This window comes from Podarcis pityusensis (assembly GCF_964106645.2).
Source record: "Podarcis pityusensis genome assembly, chromosome: 10".
NCBI lineage: Eukaryota > Metazoa > Chordata > Lepidosauria > Squamata > Lacertidae > Podarcis > Podarcis pityusensis.
Genome location: NC_138035.1, coordinates 10,408,607 through 10,427,667, shown reverse-complemented (window position 1 = coordinate 10,427,667; position 19,061 = coordinate 10,408,607). Strand labels below are relative to the sequence as shown.

Here is a 19,061-nt window from a genome sequence, read left to right as displayed (position 1 = left end):
TGCAGAGACCCATTTTCTCTTACCGGCATGTATGGCTGATGCCGTTGGGCCCATGAGGAGAGATGAAGGATCTTTTGCCCCGGATGTGGGCTTGGCCCAAGCTGGGATGGAATTCTCAGGCTTGGGGTGGCCAACAGCTAAAGCACCTGTAAGAAAAAGGGAATGAAATTACAACAGACCTATGAAAAGGTAAAGGACCCCTGGATGGTTAAGGCCAGTCAAAGGCGACTATGGGGTTGCGGTGCTCATCTCGCTTTCAGGCCGAGGGAGCTGGTGTTTGTCCACAGACAGCTTTCCAGGTCATGTGGCCAGCATTACTAAACTGCTTCTGGTGCAATGGGACGCTGTGACGGAAACCAGAGCGCATGGAAATGCCGTTTACCTTCCCGTCGCAGCGATACCTAGTGTGATGGCCTGGGATTCGGACTCGGATGCTGAACCTGAGGGATCCCAGCCTGCACAGGAGTCCCCGCCTCCAGAACCAGCTGAGCAGGGGCTGGGGCCTGAGCCTGAAGGGTCCTCACCTGTGCTGGATCCTCAGGTGCAGGCACCAGCCGAGTCTGCTCTGGCTCCTGAGGTGATGGAGGACCCATTGCCTGCAGGTGCTCCACTCTCAGCCCTGTCAGAGGAAGCTGAGGTTGCCTCTGGGTCCGATAACCCTCCAGCCTCTCCTGAGCTGCCGAGGCTCAGGGCAGAGAGGCAGAGGGAACCAAGTTCCCACAGGAGGAGTGCTCGCCTCCAGGCCAGGAGAGGCAAGTCACCAGAGGATTGGGGCAGATAAAAGCCAGCCAGCCCCAGTCCCAGTCCCAAGTTGCGGGAGCAACATTGTTGGTTGCTAGTTCTTGCCTGAACCCTGTCCTGCTTTTCTGCCAGAGCTTCTGACCGGCCCTGGCCCCCTGCTTGCATGCCTGTTCCTGACTTCACCCGACTCCCTGCCCTGCACCCAGCTTCAGCTACTACGGACTACCTCCACGTTGCACCTTTGACCACGGACCGGACTTGGACCTTGCCTCTCAGGTAACCCACGGGACCAGCACACTTGCACTTGATGTGCTTTCAAACTGCTAGGTTGGCAGGAGCTGGGACAGAGCAAGGGGAGCTTACCCCATTGCAGAGATTCGAACCGCCGACCTTCCGATCGGCAAGCCCAAGAGGCTCAGTGGTTGAGACCACAGCACTACCCACGTCCTTTACCTACAGACCTATGTAGCGCGGTGTCGTACCCTGACAACTGGGAATAGTGTGGAACCACCAACCTGGGCAGCACCCTCTTTTGCGGTCTTGGGGCGAGTCAGCCAACATCAGCTCATCTCCATTTGGGCTCTCAATCAACATCGCTGTGTATGGGGTCACAATGTGATGGTCCAAAGACATCTGCAAGATCTTCTTTGTGATGTTCCTTTTCAGGGCAGCCGTAGTGGCCAGGTTTCTAGGCGGTACAAAAACAAACTATCTTAAAGGCTGCCCCATGTAAGATAGAGCAAGCTTCTTTTCTCCTACTCTGGAGGGTAGGACTCAAACCAATGGCTTCAAGTTGCAAGGAAGGAGATTTCCGATTCAACATTACAAAGAACTTTCCAACTGTTAGAGCTGTTTGACTGTGGAATGGTCTCCCTCACAAGCTTGCAGACTCTCCTTCCTTGGAGGTTTTTAAGGAGAGGTGGGATGGCCATCTGTCATGGATACTTTAAAAGAGATTCCTGCATTGCAGGGGTTGGACTAGATGACCCTCAGGATCCCTTCCCTTCTATGATTCTGTGATTCTATGAACCCTCTCCACTACCAAGGGATGAGTGAATCTGTCAAATTTTGTTTCTCTCCCGTCGTGACTGACTCTGGGATTGCGGCGCTCATCTCGCTTTATTGGCCGAGGGAGCCGGCGTACAGCTTCCAGGTCATGTGGCCAGCATGACTAAGCCGCTTCTGGAGAACCAGAGCAGTGCACAGAAATGCCGTTTACCTTCCCGCTGGAGTGGTACCTATTTATCTACTTGCACTTTGACGTGCTTTCGATCTGCTAGGTTGGCAGGAGCAGGGACCGAGCAACGGGAGCTCACCCCTTCGCGGGGATTCGAACCGCCGACCTTCTGATCGGCAAGTCCTAGGCTCTGTGGTTTAACCCACAGCACCACCCGCGCTTCTTAAAGGGTGATTTAAGCAAGTTTGCCTTTAAACTGAGCCAGTCACTATCCCACTCCACAGAATGTGTATTAACTGTACAGTACACAGAATCACTAGTACTGGGTCCCAACTATTATTTCAGAGCTAGAATTACAGAAATTCTTTCTCTTCCGGGAAGGCTCTAAGAAATCCACTGAATGCTTTCCTTCTCACCTCTCCGCCATCAGTTGGTTGATGGTAATGTAGGCCCACAGCTTTTCAGTGAATTTTGGGTCTGCATGATTATCTTTGCTCAGGAACTCATCCAGTCCCTCAACATCGGCCAGAGTCTCCAAGACCAGCTGTGCATTGGACTAAAAATGGGGAAGAGAAATAAGAGCGATACAAAGACCTTTTGTGAGAAACTTCCCCTCAGGTGCTATGTTGATGCAGTTAAAGTGTTTCTTACCCATCCTTCAAAAACAGGAATGGGAAAATCAGTCCATTTCCAGTTTCTCCATTTTCCGATCAAAAGTTCAGTTTTTCACATTTCCACATTGGTTTGGGAATTCCTGATTTTAAAAGTCCTCAATAAAATCCACCAGCATTTTAGGGAGAATCGCTCCTAATATATGCACATTTTTATATGCAATTTTGGCTAATTTACTTAATTTTGCAAGCAATTTCCCCCGAATAAAATGCATCTGTTGCATGTTATTTTTGCTAGGATACGTATCTCACATATGTTTTGCCTAGTCTATGCATTACTGTACATGTTGCAACAGCTGGAGAACTGCATTACAGATGTGAATTTTGAAAGATGGCTGCAATTTGGTTTGCGTATCGTTTCAGGAACTGTGAATTAGGTAAGTTCACCTGGTAAATAAAAAACTGATTCAAATTTCACCCCCCCACCCCTACTGAGAAAGCTCCCCACAGTGGCATAAACATCTGCACTGGGGAAAGAGATAAATGGGCAAACACTATACTCACGGCAGTGGCTGTAATCATACTCTGCAAGTGTTGCACGTTTTCAGTGTCTACTTTTCCTGCTACCACAATCTCAGAGCCTCCAAAATAGTTCTGGAAAGTGTTGTGGGTGACATCGGACACCATTCCGTGCGGGTAGTTGAACTCCAGCTTTTTGAGAAGTGGCGTGGAGACTTGGTTGTAGAATTTCTGCAAAACCCAAGGAGGAGGAGAAGTGAGGACAGCTTGGTTTTTAAGAGAAACTTGCATCAGGCATGTGCAAGATAGTAATAATAATATAATAATAATCTATTATTTATACCCCGCCCATCTGGCCGGGCCTCCCCAGCCACTCTGGGCGGCTTCCAACAAAATATTAAAATACAGTAATGCATCAAACATTAAAAGCTTCCCTAAACAGGGCTGCCTTCAGATGTCTTCTAAAAGACTGGTAGTTGTTGTTCTCTTTGACACCTGGTGGGAGGGCATTCCACAGGGCGGGTGCCACTACCGAGAAGGCCCTCTGCCTGGTTCCCTGTAACTTGGCTTCTCGCAGGGAGGGAACTGCCAGAAGGCCCTTGGAGCTGGACTTCAGTGTCCAGGCAGAATGATGGGGGTGGAGACGCTCCTTCAGGTCTACTGGGCCGAGGCCGTTTAGGGCTTTAAAGGTCAGCACCAGCACTCTGAATTGTGCTCAGAAATGTACTGGGAGTCTGGTATCCTAAGAAGAACAGGACAGAACAGCAGTGGGGAAACTGGGGACAGGGAGGAGAAGATGGGATTCAAAGATCTTTAGTCAAGACCCTCTACATTCATTCTATAAAAGTTATTTTTTGTAAGGGTTCCTCCAGGTGTCCTATTTTTAGTGTGCAACCATTCAACTGGCCAGCTAAACCAGGTAAGCACAACTGCTTGCTTCTTGCTCTCTCCTGTCCCTTATTCAGCTAACGTGAACTAGCAATAAGCCTGCTGCTGCTAATGTCCTTTGCGCCGTGATTCCTAAGTGTTCAACAGCCAACTAGCTGGCTGCTGGGTGTTTGAAAACCACAGGCAGGGGATTTCAACAGATAGATAGGACAACCCACCTGCCAATCGTGAGACACCTGAATGTCATGGGATGGACAGGTGGGTTTGCCTCACCAACTTGTCACAGTTATCTGGCCCCTCAAGCTAAAACACCTCTATTAGAAGAAAGGTCCTGATTGTATAAGCTGTTCAACAGTGTAACAGATTGCCTTGGGAGTTGACGGGGTCACTTTCACACGATGTATTTTTAAACAGAGGCTGGATAGCCATCTGTGCAGGGACCCTGAACTTCTTGCACCTGCAAGAAGTTAGTTTAGATGTCCTCCAACAACCCTTGCAAGTCTTTGGTTCTGTTAAATCCAGATAATTTAACAGATAACCAGATGATAAGATGATGATGATGATTTTTGTAAAGAGGATGGATGTGTCATGTTTTCCTTTCATTCTCACCCTCCTTTGTGTTCCATGAAATTTTGTATAATGGGGAGAGAGGGTGGAAATTCACCTTCATTTGAGATGAGGTCTCCTGGTTCCCAAAAACCCTCTGGGCAACGCCATTGTTTTCATGAGCCAGCCTTTTCAGAAAATCATAATCTACGTCGAATCCGATACCAAGGCAGAACAAAGAGATATCGTCCCGAATGTTCTTCTTCACGTTCTTCTGAATTGTAGGCAGCTTAAGTTCTCCTGATGGGGAATGGAAAGGAAGGAAATGGTCACATTCACCCAGGACTGTTCCATTAAAGTGTTGCATGTGAGTCCCAAAATGAAGGAAAAGAATAAATCAAGATGCTGTTTCTTGGTAAAATGGTACCTTGGTTCTCAAACACCTTGGTACTCAAACAACTTGGAACCCGAACACTGCAAACCCGGAAGTAAGTGTTCCGGTTCGTGAACTTTTTTTGGAAGCTGAATGTGCTCCATTTTGAGCGTTGCGCTTCCGATTTGAGTGCCGCACTTCTGTTTTGAGTGTTACACTGTCTGTTTTTGCTATCTAGTTTGCGTTTTTGTGGCTCTTTTTTGTTTTGTTTTTATGACTGTGTGGAACCCAGCTCAGCTACTGATTGATTAATTGATCATCTATTCCAGGGGTAAGCAACCTAAGGCCCATGGACCACAAGCGGCCTATGGTGGGTTGTTTAACCGGTCCACGAGCTGCCCCCAAACCGAGCCACCCACTCGGCGAGTCCCCGCGTGCTGCACTAAATGTGTCTGTGCAGACACAGTCACTGGAAATCGCGTCTGCGCAGATGAAGATGCAGACACTGGAAATCACTGGCGCTCACAGTCCGGCCCATGGAGGGATCTCCGCTGGTGTGAACCGGCCCGGGTGAGGTAAACCTTGCCGACCCCTGATCTATTCCGATTCCCTGCAATCACAGCTAAAGAATCCCTGATGGACTGGCCACCCAACCCAAAAACCTCCTTTGTGCTGCGATGCTCTCCCCAATGCTACCACATTATTTCTCTTCAGAGGGGATATAGCGCAATAAAAGTGAGACAGTCTCCCCCCCTGCCCCCAAACACTTGACCACCCCAATAGCATCATAAGCACAAATATTCATGAATGGGCAATGGAAAGGATATTGTGTGCGCACATGCATGCTTGCAACAGGTTTCACTGAACTCAGTGGTGCCACAAGCTAGTTAGTCATGTTTAGGACCACAAGGAGAAGGGAACGACAGAGGACGAGATTGTTGGATAGTGTTCTTGAAGCTACCAGCATGAGTTTGGCCAAACTGCGGGAGGCAGTGGAAGACAGGAGTGCCTGGCGTGCTCTGGTCCAGGGGGTCATGAAGAGTCAGACACGAATAAACGACTAAACAACAACAACAGGACCACATTGTAGCCGCAGGATTCTTACCAACGGTAGGATCTCCATCTGACACCAGCACGATCATGGATACAGAGTTTGGATCCAACAATCCTAGACTTGTAGCTTCATTTAAAATAAAGATGGCCCGGAGAAGGGCGTCGTTGATGTTTGTTCCTGTTTCAAAAAATGAGAAAGAGGCAATAAACAGACAGATACAGAGGGAAGTAGGTGCATTTAAATCCTATTGAATTTAAGGACATCCCTATTTCCCCCAATCAATGGGAGAGTTACAGAGCACTCCTATAGATGTCTACTCAAAAGTAAAGCCAAGCTCAATGCGTACCCAATGAGTTGAGTTCAACTGGGCTTACTTCCAGGTAAGCGAGCGTAGTATTGCAGGCATAGTATTTAGTGGGGCTTTCGGACCCTTAATTTTGGAGCACTGAATTCTGAGTACAATAGTTGGCTAGAGACAAAGGTGAGAGCTGTTTCCTAGTTCTGCTGGATCTCTCAGCGGCTTTTGATACAATCGACCATAACATCCTTCTAGACCGTCTAGTGGGGCTGGGAGCTGGGGCCAGCTAGACTGGTGACTGGGAGCGGCCGCCGACACCACATAACACCGGTCTTGAAAGACCTACACTGGCTCCCAGTACGTTTCCGAGCATAATTCAAAGTGTTGGTGCTGACCTTCAAAGCCCTAAATGGCCTCGGTCCAGTATACCTGAAGGAGCGTCTCCACCTCCATCGGTCTGCCCGGACACGGAGGTCCAGCACTGAGGGCCTTCTGGCAGTTCCCTCACTACGAGAAGCCAAATTACAGGGAACCAGGCAGAGGGCCTTCTCGGTAGTGGCACCCGCCCTGTGGAACGCCCTCCCACCAGATGTCAAAGAGAAAAATAACTACCAAACTTTTAGAAGACATCTGAAGGCAGCCCTGTTTGGGGAAGCTTTTAATGTTTAATAGGTTATTGTATTTTAGTGTTTTGTTGGAAGCTGCCCAGAGTGGCTGAAACCCAGCCAGATGGGCGGGGTATATATAATAAATTATTATTATTATTATTATTATTTATTATTATTACTCCTCCTCCTCGAGTTACAATTACCAGTGACCTTTAACGAACCACAGCACCCAAAATTATTTCAGGGGGGAAACACGCTTCAAATGTGCTTTACAAGTATACTGCATACATAATCTGATTTAATAGATCATCACTGCAGATAGCTCAGTCAGTAGAGCATGAGGCTCTTAATCTCAGGGTTGTGGGTTTGAGCCCCACGGTGGGCAAAAGATTCCTGCGTTGCAGGAGGTTGGACTAGATGACCCCCATGGTCCCTCCCAACCCTGCCATTCCATGATTCTACGATCACTTACCCCCAAATCATCCCGAGAGTAGAGCTAATGCTTAGCATTCTCAACAAACTACAAATCCTAGGATTCTTTGGGTGAAACTATTACAATTCAATTTGTATTTAAATGATTATAGAGCAGGCATCCCCCAACCTGTGGCCCTCCAGATGTTTTGGCCTACAACTCCCATGATCCCTAGCTAACAGGACCAGTGGTCAGGGATGATAGGAATTGTAGTCCAAAACATCTGGAGGGCCGAAGGTTGGGGGATGCCTCTTATAGAGCTTCCTTGTAGTGCAGGTGGGTCCCAAGAACATGAGAACACAAGAAGAGGCTGCTGGATTAGACCAGAGACCCATGAAGTCTAGCATCCCATGTCGGCATCTCCACTCTGCCAAGCTGATAAAGCCTCATTTTCCTCCGGCCAAGCCTTCGGAATCACCTCTGACGAATAATTAACGACCTGAGCCTTTGATGAGGCCTCAGGCACGTTCCCATTAAGCAGAGTTTCCAGCAGCATGCGGAAGTGATGAGATTTATGGCTACATTGCAAAGAGTTTTATTTCTAAGCTATGCAGACAGAAAAGACATCCTCTCTTTATGAAAGCAAAGAGCAATTGAACAACTAAGGAACAGAGGAACAGGAAACCACTAACGTCACATCCTGTCTCCCGTCTCCCGTGAGACTTCCAATAGCCTAGAAGGTCTCTGGAATGTAAACAGAGTCCTGTGACTCCAAGCAGCTGCACAGTGGCAAACAGAAACTAAAATCCCATTCTCACAGTGGCTGACCAGATGACTGTGAGAAACCTGCAAGCAGGACTCAAGCACAATAACACCCTCCTCATCCTCTGGTTTCCAGCAACTGGTATTCAGAAGCCTTGCTGCCTCCAACTGCATGCATGAGACTCTGTTGCTTATTTTTCTCTCATATATATTGGTGAAGTAGGGCTGCCTTCCCCAACATGATGCCCCTCCCCAGTGTGGTTGGACTCCAACTCCCACCAGCCCGAGTCCGCATGGCCAATGGTCAGGAATAAGGAGAACTGTAGTCCAAAACAGCTGGGGGGGGGGCACCAGGTTGGGGAAGGCTGAACAAGAGCATGTCCTGCAAAAGGGGGTTACCCAAGATGGTGAGGCGTCTACAAATGCGTCCCCTACTAAAATTTACTCCAAATCCCATCTCCTCCATCACCCTCTTCATGAAGCTCCAAGAAACATTATCAAATGCTTTTTCCGCATCTATGAACATTAATGCTGCTTTTTTCTCATTTCTCACTTCCAGGTACTCTATAATATTCAATACATTTCTGATATTATCTTTAATTTGTCTGCCTGGAAGGAATCCAGCCTGGTCATGATGAATGAATTCTTTTTTTTAAAAAATCATTCTATTTGCCAATACAAATGCAAATAATTTATAATCATTATTTAATAATGAGATCGGCCTATAATTTTTTACTAATGTCACATCCAAATCTTACTTTGGTATCAAAGTTATATAGGCCTCTTTCCATGTTTCTGGAACTTCTCCTGTTTTTAAAATCTCATTCATTGTGTCTTTCAAAGGGTTCACCAGCTGCTCACTCAGTTTTTTGTTAATATTTTGCTGTTATTCCATCTGGCACTGGAGATTTCGAGAGCAGGACGTGTTTAGTCTGGGAATATATGATTAAAGGGAGATGTCTTCAAAAACGAAAAAGGATGTCATGGAGAAAATGGATTGGACTAGTTCACGGTTGATCCAGGGATCTAAGTAATGCAAATTTAATGGAAACAGATTTCAGCTGAACATGAAGGAGCGTCTCCACCCCCATCGTTCTACCTGGACACTGAAGTCCAGCACCGAGGACCTTCTGGCGGTTCCCTCACTGTGAGAAGCCAAGTTACAGGGAACCAGGCAGAGGGCCTTCTTGGTAGTGGCGCCCTCCCTGTGGAATGCCCTCCCACCAGATGTCAAAGAGAACAACAACTACCAGACTTTTAGAAGACATCTGAAGGCAGCCCTGTTTGGGGAAGCTTTTAATGTTTGATGTATTGCAGTATTTTAATATTTTTGGGGGGAGCCGCCCAGAGTGGCTGGGGAAGCCCAGCCAGATGGGCGGGGTACAAATGAATTATTATTATTATTATTATTATTATTATTAGCAAGAGCTTGCCTTGGGAGGTGATGGGTTTTTTCACCAGTGGCATTTAAACAGATGATAGATGACCCCCTACCAGCAATGCTGTAGTTTGAAGCTTCTTGTGCTGAGCAAGGGCTTGTGCACGATGATCTGCAAGATTCCATCCGACTCTAATTGCTTCTATGATGCATTCCATAAACCTACTTTGGTACCATGCTCACCTCCATTGGGATGGATCCCCTCAATGTACTTCTTTGCGGCTTCTGTCTCTGATCTGGAGGCTCGCACCAATTGGTCTCTCCAGCACCGGACGTTGTGGTTGAAGTCGACGACTGAAAACTGGTCCGCGGAGCGGAGTTCCCCTAGGATGGTTCTCATGGCTTCAACCGTCTGTAAAATGAACCGTTGCAGTGATAACTATGGTTGCCGCTCTCCATTCATATAACGTAAAACCATAGAACATTAATCCATTTCACAACTGTAGCACTGCATTGCCTAAAATGACTGGCAGATACTAAATTTTGTTATACAGTGGTACCTCAGGTTACATACGCTTCAGGTTACAGACTCCGCTAACCCAGAAATATTGCTTCAGGTTAAGAACTTTGCTTCAGGATGAGAACAGAAATCGTGCTCCGGCGGCACGGCGGCAGGAGGAGGCCCCATTAGCTAAAGTGGTGCTTCAGGTTAAGAACAGTTTCAGGTTAAGAACGGACCTCTGGAACGAATTAAGTACTTAACCCGAGGTACCACTGTATTTTGCAACTTGGCGAATTGTGCAATTTTCTTCATCTCAGGAGCTATCTGGCCATCAACAATTACGGCGATGATGACCTCAAATGCAATCCCTTGCCTATTTTCTCAGATGCAAAACCCACTGTCTTCAGTGGAGATTTCTCCCTTGTAAGGGTGTTTAAGATTATGGACTACATTTTTCATTATTAGGGGATAAATTTTAGTTTTAATGGGTCAGAGCCTACCCTGGCTGATGCACGGACACCTGACATGCCGCAAACCCTCTGGCATCTGTTTATATTTCAGGGATACAGGTATGCAGAGATGGCACCTGGTCCCCCAGTGTTAACTCCTATGGAATCTCATAAACCCTGATGCGCACTTTCCCTTTCCATTAAAAACCTCTTAGAGGCATGAAAAAATAAACAAGCCTGAACCGTTAACAGCTCATTATCGTAATTCCTGTATCAAGCTATTGCATTGTTAAAAGACCCCCCAAAAAAGTTTTTTTATTAAGTTTTCCCAATTTTCACACATACATTTCAATACATGATAATAAAAAACTCCCCCCCCCCGACTTCCCAACCCCCTATTCCAAGGTGTTTCTGTTCCTCTCCCTCTGCTGTGCTCTGTCTTCTATCTCTTAAACCTCAACAAAACTCCTGGAATCTTCAATCCCTTCTGTTGTTCATACTTCAAATCCTGCTTGTGTGTTCATCATATACAGTGGTACCTCGGGTTACAGATGCTTCAGGTTACAGACTCTGCTAACCCAGAAATAGTACCTCGGGTTAAGAACTTTGTTTCAGGATGAGAACAAAAATTGCACGGCGGTGGCGCGGTGGCAGCAGGAGGCCCCATTAGCTAAAGTGGTACCTCAGGTTAAGAACAGTTTCAGGTTAAGAATGGACCTCCAGAACGAATTACAGTGGTACCTCAGGTTAAGTACTTAATTCATTCTGGAGGTCTGTTCTTAACCTGAAACTGTTCTTAACCTGAAGCACCACTTTAGCTAATGGGGCCTCCTGCTGCCGCCGCGCCGCCGGAGCACGATTTCTGTTCTCATCCTGAAGCAAAGTTCTTAACCTGAAGCACTATTTCTGGGTTAGCGGAGTCTGTAACCTGAAGCATATGTAACCTGAAGCTTATGTAACCCGAGGTACCCCTGTACCGTAAATTCTTAACCCGAGGTACCACTGTAACGATATTTCTTTAAATAATCTGGACATGCAGTGTTTTATTCCCCTCCAAACACACATTACCTTTCACGAGGTCAAACTGATTCCATTGGTCTTTTTCATGAAGCTCTGCAAAATTTTGCCTCTGGCAAGATCAGAAACGAATGCCACCCTCAGGCTGGAAAAAGGTTCCCCTGCCCCATATTTCTTTAAAAAGCAGCAACAATGAAACCACCTCCTATCCAAAGGAAGACACCTTCCCACGTTGGATGTCTTGCTGCTTCTGCCACTTACCTGCCTCATTTTCAATCCCCACATCGAACCGCTGACGTCGATCACAAAGAGAATGTTTTTTGGCAGGGGATCCAGGTTTTCAGGAGCAAAGTAGTGGATAAAATACCCGTTGAAGATCTGCAAAATAAGAAGAAGGAACCCAGCTGCTTCATTTCCTAGAAAAGGAACTTATTTTTGGAAGTTCTGAAATGGGCACGACTTCTGGCAACCCTTGCGGGTCATGAAATCGAAACAATAAGCAGTTATGACTTGCTCATTCCTATGGAATATTTTAGCCTGTGTCTCCCCACGCCATTTGCTTTGGTGCCAGAGAGTCCAATTGATAGACGACTATCTAGCCCACATTTCTAAGCACGCTCCTTAGAGTGCTCCCCATCTGCAGAGCTAATGTACCTCCAGTTCGCCAGCTTTGCTGTCTCTGTTGACATCATAAGTGACCACAAAATGGCCATCGACTGCTGTAGAAGAACAGGTGGGACACTTTCGTTGCTGGGCCACTGTTGGTTTGAAGGACACGTGAGCCTTGAAGAGAGATCACAATGGCACAAGTGAGGCATTTTCATGCAACGGATTGTATTTGCATAAAGGTAAAGGGTAAAGGGACCCCTGACCATTAGGTCCAGTCGTGACCGACTCTGGGGTTGCAGTGCTCATCTCGCTTTATTGGCCGAGGGAGCCGGCATACAGCTTCCGGGTCATGTGGCCAGTATTACTAAGCCGCTTCTGGCGAACCAGAGCAGCGCACGGAAATGCCGTTTACCTTCCCGCTGGAGCGGTACCTATTTATCTACTTGCACTTTGATGTGCTTTTGAACTGCTAGGTTGGCAGGAGCAGGGACCGAGCAACGGGAGCTCACCCTGTCATGGGGATTCAAACCGCCGACCTTCTGATCGGCAAGTCCTAGGCTCTTTGGTTTAACCCACAGTGCCACCTGTGTCCCCTTGTATTTGCATAAACCACAGCTATAATTTGAATGCAAAACCTGCGGCAGTTTTAAAAGCTCTCCTTTCCCCTTTCAGTCCTGCATTTGCAGATGACGCAGACTTAAAAAAAAAGCTATCTGTCTATCCTAAGTGTTTTTACAATGCTCCTTGGTTATATTCTCAGGATGGTTTCATACAGTGCCGTTCGCATAAACGAGCAATTTTATGCACGCATGGGTTTAAATAAAGTGGGATGACCCAGATTAGGATTTCAGTTACAGGGCCTTTATTCCTCCCCCTCCAACTGCAGTCTCAGTCTGGATTAGGCCCTTAACATCAAAACAAATTTTCCTCCCACTGCAAAACACAGCTGTGGAGGATATAGAACAGGCATAGGCAAACTCGGGACTAAACTGCTTCTGGCGCAATGGAATATCGTGATGGAAACCAGAGCACACAGAAACACCCTTTACTTTCCTGCTGCAATGGTACCTATTTATCTACTTGCACTGGCGTGCTCTCGAACTGCTAGGTTGGCAGGAGCTGGGACAGAGAAACAGGATTTCACCTCGTTGCGGGGAATCGAACCACCGACCTTCTGATTGGCAAGCCCAAGAGGCTCAGTGGTTTAGACCACAGCGCCATCCGCATCCCTCATGACTAGTAACCATGACTAGTAGCCACTGGTCGCCTTAAACTCCATGAATGTGCCTAAACATTATTTAAAACCATCCAAAACTGCCTCATGAGGGGGTTCCATAGTGTAACTATGCACTACATGAAAAAGTACTTTCTTTTATCTGCCCCTCAACCTTCCAGGTTTCTAACATTTCTGAGGTTCACCAGTCTGGACTTTGTGGTCTTAAGGAGGGGTTCCTCTTTAGATGGGGACAGCACTTCCTTCAAAAGGTGGAAAGCCACCCGTTTGCTTTTGTGGGTCCCTCCTGCTTCTCCTGCTGTGTGGGGCCCTGTGCTCCCGCCCCCAGAATCCTGCCCCAACAGCAGCTCTGTTTCTCCCCACAGGGAGACTGTCCCCATTACCTTTTTCTCTCCTTTGGAGATGGTATGGACACCTTCAAACTGGTCTCCAAGTGAACTGGGGACATGGACAAAGTGAAGGCCCTGAGGCTCGATGATGCGAACGTCCACCTGTGGTCACACAGCGCAGAGGTGTTTAGAAGCAACAAACAGAAACAGTGAAATAGCAGGAACATCTCTAGAAAAATGCGGTGCATCTTTCCAAAGCATGCCAGGAAGAATCTCTGATTTAGGATGGCTTCAAAATTACTCTGCATTTTGATGCATCTTAATATATTCTGATCATTGGGCATGATTTATATTTGTGTTTTGTTTTGTGTACATTGTTCAGAGATGCTTATTTGCGGCACTTAAAATGTGGAATTGCAATTAGTTTTTTTAAAATTTTATTTCATAAAATTAGTAGTAGCAGCAGCACAAGCGCTCCTTTGGTTCGAACATGGAATTCGTGTTGTATTACACAGATTCCTTTTTGTTGAGAGATTTCTGATGAAATATGATAGCAAATTAACTTAACTACCGTATTGTTTGCTCTATAAGACTCACTTTTTCCCTCCTAAAAAGTAAGGGGAAATGTGTGTGCATCTTATGGAGCGAATGCAGGCTGCGCAGCTATCACAGAAGCCAGAACAGCAAGAGGGATTGCTGCTTTCACTGCGCAGTGATCCCTCTTGCTGTTCTGGTTTCTGAGATTCAGAATATTTTTTTTCTTGTTTTCCTCCTCCAAAACCTAGGTGCGTCTTGTGGTCTGGTGCATCTTATAGAGCGAAAAATAGGGTAAGTCTTTAAAGTGGTGCTCCAAACCCACAATTTCAACCCTGTCTTTTCCCTTTACCTCCAAGTGTTTGGCCAGCCTGCCTGGCTGAAGGGGGATAACATGTTCGTACGTCGATAGCTTCCTCCGGATTGGCTCTTGGTAATGGATTTCAAACTGGACTTTGGTTCCTCCTGGCACGTTGAGTTCAGCTTTGAAGTTCTCCATGTCCAGGGTGTTGCTCCTGAATTCAGTCATCAATACACACAGGGGAGGAGAAACTCCCTAGCCCTTAACATGCCACCAAAATGCCAGCAGTAAATTTAGACAGGGGTAGGTAGAGGACCCCAAACATCTCAAAAAAACTCTGTCCTTTAAAATATTTTCCATTCAGTTCATCAGAAAACAAATCTTTCACACAACCATTTTATTTTATCTGATAACCAATTTAACCTTCTCTGCTAATCATGTATGTTGCCCCAGGCTTGGGAAAGCTTCCAGGCATCTCAAGATCCTCTAGATAAGTGTTCGTTCTTAGAGTTCCCCAGAAGTGGACTACAACTCCCATCATCCCCAGCTGATTTGGCGGACTAGAACTCCCATCATCCTCAGCTGATTGGGTGGAATACAACTCCCATCATCCCCAGCTGATTGGGTGGGCTACAACTCCCATCACCCCCAGCTCATTGGGTGGACTACAACTCCCATCATCCCCAGCTGATTTGGGGACTACAACTCCCATCACCCCCAGCTGATTTGGGGACTACATCACCCCCAGCTGTTTTGGGAACTACAACTCCCATCATCCCCAGCTCATTGGGTGGACCACAACTCCCATCATCCCCAGCTGATTGGTTGGACTACAACTCCCATCCCCCCAGCTGATTGGGTGGACTACAACTCCCATCCCCCCAGCTGATTGGGTGGACTACAACTCCCATCACCCCCAGCTGACTGGGTGGACCACAACTCCCATCACCCCCAGCTGATTGGTTGGACTACAACTCCCATCCCCCCAGCTGATTGGGTGGACTACAACTCCCATCATCCCCAGCTGATTGGGTGGACCACAACTCCCATCATCCCCAGCTGATTTCGCCAACGGTCAAGAGGGCGATGGAAGTTGTGGTCCAACAGCATCTGAGGACTCAAGATGACACTGATCCACATGATGAGTCGTCATGTGCCAGAAAATCATTAAAAAGTGGGTGAAGCCAGGACACAAGGATTGCTCTGAGGCTTTTGGAGGACTGGTTCACCAGTCCCCTGACAAGCCAACATCTTGTGCTTCTGCCATATTAAAAATAAGCTTATATGAACCGGGAATCAATGAGCTGGTTCTTTGCCATCCTTCTGGCATTCAAATATAAGGACTGCCTATGTGGATCAGACCAATATTGGCCAGAATTCTGTTTCCAACGGTGGTCAGCCAGTTGCCCCTAGAAATCTCTCAAACAGTTCATAATAGTGGTAGTTCTTTGAACAAGAAGGCTACAGACCTAAATATCACTCTGGCAGTGAATTCGGGAGGTTTGCAGAACTACAAGACATGTTTTTAAAAGCCCTAAGGGGTAACATCCCCCCTCCAAAACAAAACTGAGCATTGTAGCCATGGAAAGGGGGCATGGAATGGAGTATCCTGGAACAGGGAATGGCTGGCTGGCTGGCAGTCTGCACACCTGTTCGAAGGTGAGGATAAACCGGTAGTTATTTGTTGCAGGCTCAGCTTGCCATGTCTAATGTTCACTGGGGCACCTGTTGCCCATTAATGTGACCAGCGCTTTTTATTCAAAAGCCATTTCTGTAGATGTTTCACTATGGCATTCCACAGAAATACGTTCTATAAGGCATTGATAGGCAACAGATTCCCCACTCCCCCAGAGGCCAATACTTCTGAGAGAGCTAAGCCTTTCTACCAATTTTCCATCCATTTAAAACGGGCCTTTGGGTTTTGGAGACTGAGGCCCTCAAGGAGAGAATTCCTCCTTTTAAATTTTATTCATTTGATTCCCACCTTTCTTCCAAGGACCTCAAGGTCCCTCCTCCCCATTTCACCCTCAAAACAACAACCCTGTGAGGTAGGGTTGGTCAACAGACACTGACTGGCCCAAGGTCACCAGGTGAACTTCATGACAGAGCGGGGATTCGAATCTGGTCTCCCAACTCCTAGTCCATCACTCTAGATAGATAGATAGATAGATAGATAGATAGATAGATAGATATGAAGTCAGGTTCATACCTCAATATTCCTGCCGCTTTGCCTTTCGCTCTCGCTTGGGCATATTGACTTCTGGCTGCAGATTTTTCCTTCACGGAACTAGTGAATGTGATGCCGTTGACATTCCTGAGGGGCAGAAAGCCAGTCACAAACAAGGAATCTTATCAACAGCCGCAAAGCACTTGGAAGCAGGAGAGGGAAATTTTCTTATTGTTTCTACTTTTTCATTTATATATATATTTATATATATATATATATATATATATATATATATATATATACACACACACCGTATTTTTTGCTCTATAAGACCCACTTTTTCTCTCCTAAAAAGTAAGGGGAAATGTGTGTGCATCTTATGGAGCGAATGCAGGCTGCGCAGCTATCCCAGAAGCCAGAACAGCAAGAGGGATTGCTGCTTTCACTGCGCAGCAATCCCTCTTGCTGTTCTGGCTTCTGAGATTCAGAATATTTTTTTTCTTGTTTTCCTCCTCCAAAAACTAGGTGCGTCTTGTGGTCTGGTGCGTCTTATAGAGCGAAAAATACGGTATATATATAGCCCAAAATGATATCACCACACACACAAAATTTCATCCATGCGTCCCTCAGCCTCCTGGAATGATAAGCTAAGCATGACAAAAATCCCATGAAAATTTCTCTGACAATAATTTGACAGTTCTCAGAGGTGATTTTTTTCCTCGTTGGTTGATGGGGAATGGTACTGGAGGTGTGAGGAATGCAGGAGAATTCTTTTGTCACTGCAACACGGAAAATACCTCTAAAGAATGGTTGTGGTCTGAAAGAAGAATGGTTTGTTTTGTTCTTGTTTTTATTATGTATTTTGTTTTTTTGTTTTGTATTTTTTATCCTGAGATATTTAGATGAACGGCAGTACGCATACAAATAAATTAATAAAATTAAAAAGTGGTGTCTGTTTTTCTGCAGAAACCTCTAGTTCATGCCTGGTTCAAGTTTTTTTTAAAGCAGTTTTTTATTTTATTTTTATAGGCACTGGAAGCCGCCCAGAGTGGTGGGGTATTATTATTATTAATAATAATAATAGTAAAAAAAGAGTTATATCTCAGCTCCCAAACGCTGAGTAAAATATTTTGGCTCCCAAACTATCAAAATCCAGAAGTAATTGTTCTAGTTTTCTAACATTCTTTTGGAAGCCAAACGTCCAATGGGGCTTCCGTGGCTTCCAATTGGCTGCAGCAGCTTCCTGCAGCCAATCAGAAGCCACGCTTTGGAAGTTGAATGTTTCGGAAGTCGAAGGGACTTCCGGAATGGATTCTGTTCGACTTCTGAGGTACGACTGTACCCTCAAGTCTCCCCACTCCTGCTGCAGACAGTCACCTGCACATATACCAGCTGGTGGAACCAGGCCAGCTCTTACTTACATAGTAAAGTTGTGAATGAAAGCCCCTTTGGGGATCTGAACATCGAAGACCAGGTTCTGTGGGTGCCTGGCTCGGTTTTCCACTTTGGTCCGCACCATCGTGTTGGCCAGTCGAGATGTGATGGTGGACTGGACCTTGTAGCTATGGAGGATTATGTTGTCATCGCCCGCCACCTGGAGGAATCAACATATTTGGACAGGAGTCATAGAAGGGACAGGTGCAACTCCAAATATAGTGGTACCTCGGTTTACGAACTTAATCCGTTCTGGAAGTCCGTTCTAAAACCGAAACCGTTCTTAAATCGAGGCGTGCTTTCCCTAATGAGGCCTCCTGCCACCAGTGCCCTTCCACCATTCGGATTCCATTCTTAGACCGAGGTAAAGTTCACAAACCAGAATGCGACTTCGAGTTTTACAGAGTTTGTAAACCGAATCGTTCGTAAACAGGACTGTTCTTCAACTGAGGTACCACTGTATGCACATCCCTAGGGATGCTTTGATTCTCTCATGGTTGAGCAAGCAGATCTCTTGCTTAAATCCATCAGGGTGCTTGGTGGCATACAGAACAAACATGCTACACGGTCCCTTAGTCGGAGGATTCTCGGTCTACATTGGATGACCCAGAGTGAGCAAGAAGCAAAGGCAGCATTAAAAAAAAGGCAAATGGAAGCTATGGGGAATGACAGTGCCGGATTTATGTACAGTGGTACCTCGGGTTAAGTACTTAATTCCTTCTGGAGGTCCATTCTTAACCTGAAACTGTTCTTAACCTGAAGCACCACTTTAGCTAATGGGGCCTCCTGCTGCTGCCGCGCCGCTGGAGCATGATTTCTGTTCTCACCCTGAAGCAAAGTTCTTAACCTGAAGCACTATTTCTGGGTTAGCGGAGTCTGTAACCTGAAGCGTATGTAATCTGAAGCGTATGTCACCCGAGATACCACTGTATAAGCTAAACAAGTTATAGCTTAGGGCCCCACTCTCTTGGGGGACCCCCAAAAAATTAAAGGAAAAAAACTGGATGTACATTTCCAAGATAAAAAACAAATTACTCTGATAAAATACGTATTTTGTTATGTGCAAATGGCTTGAGATACCTATTAGGTCCATAAATGACCATATAGCATATATTCAA

General features: G+C 46.3%; 1 protein-coding gene and 1 long non-coding RNA gene across 3 annotated transcripts in view; one reads left to right on the top strand and one right to left on the bottom strand.

The window, feature by feature from the left end:
* LOC308486517 overlaps window positions 1-19,061 on the top strand; it is a 244,170-nt gene that overhangs the window by 142,298 nt on the left and 82,811 nt on the right. The gene's annotated exons all lie outside the window — the stretch shown is intronic.
* ITIH2 (inter-alpha-trypsin inhibitor heavy chain 2) overlaps window positions 1-19,061 on the bottom strand; it is a 54,844-nt gene that overhangs the window by 30,138 nt on the left and 5,645 nt on the right. For both annotated transcript variants that reach the window (XM_081022720.1, XM_081022721.1), the window contains exons 4-16: window positions 17,931-18,103; window positions 16,552-16,656; window positions 14,394-14,556; window positions 13,562-13,669; window positions 11,990-12,118; window positions 11,597-11,713; window positions 9,611-9,779; window positions 5,961-6,086; window positions 4,601-4,782; window positions 3,094-3,279; window positions 2,335-2,474; window positions 1,257-1,429; window positions 24-146 (exon numbers count right to left, since the gene is read on the bottom strand). In XM_081022720.1, coding sequence (XP_080878846.1) covers window positions 24-146; window positions 1,257-1,429; window positions 2,335-2,474; window positions 3,094-3,279; window positions 4,601-4,782; window positions 5,961-6,086; window positions 9,611-9,779; window positions 11,597-11,713; window positions 11,990-12,118; window positions 13,562-13,669; window positions 14,394-14,556; window positions 16,552-16,656; window positions 17,931-18,103 — 1,894 coding nt within the window. The remainder of the gene's footprint in view (window positions 1-23; window positions 147-1,256; window positions 1,430-2,334; window positions 2,475-3,093; window positions 3,280-4,600; window positions 4,783-5,960; window positions 6,087-9,610; window positions 9,780-11,596; window positions 11,714-11,989; window positions 12,119-13,561; window positions 13,670-14,393; window positions 14,557-16,551; window positions 16,657-17,930; window positions 18,104-19,061) is intronic.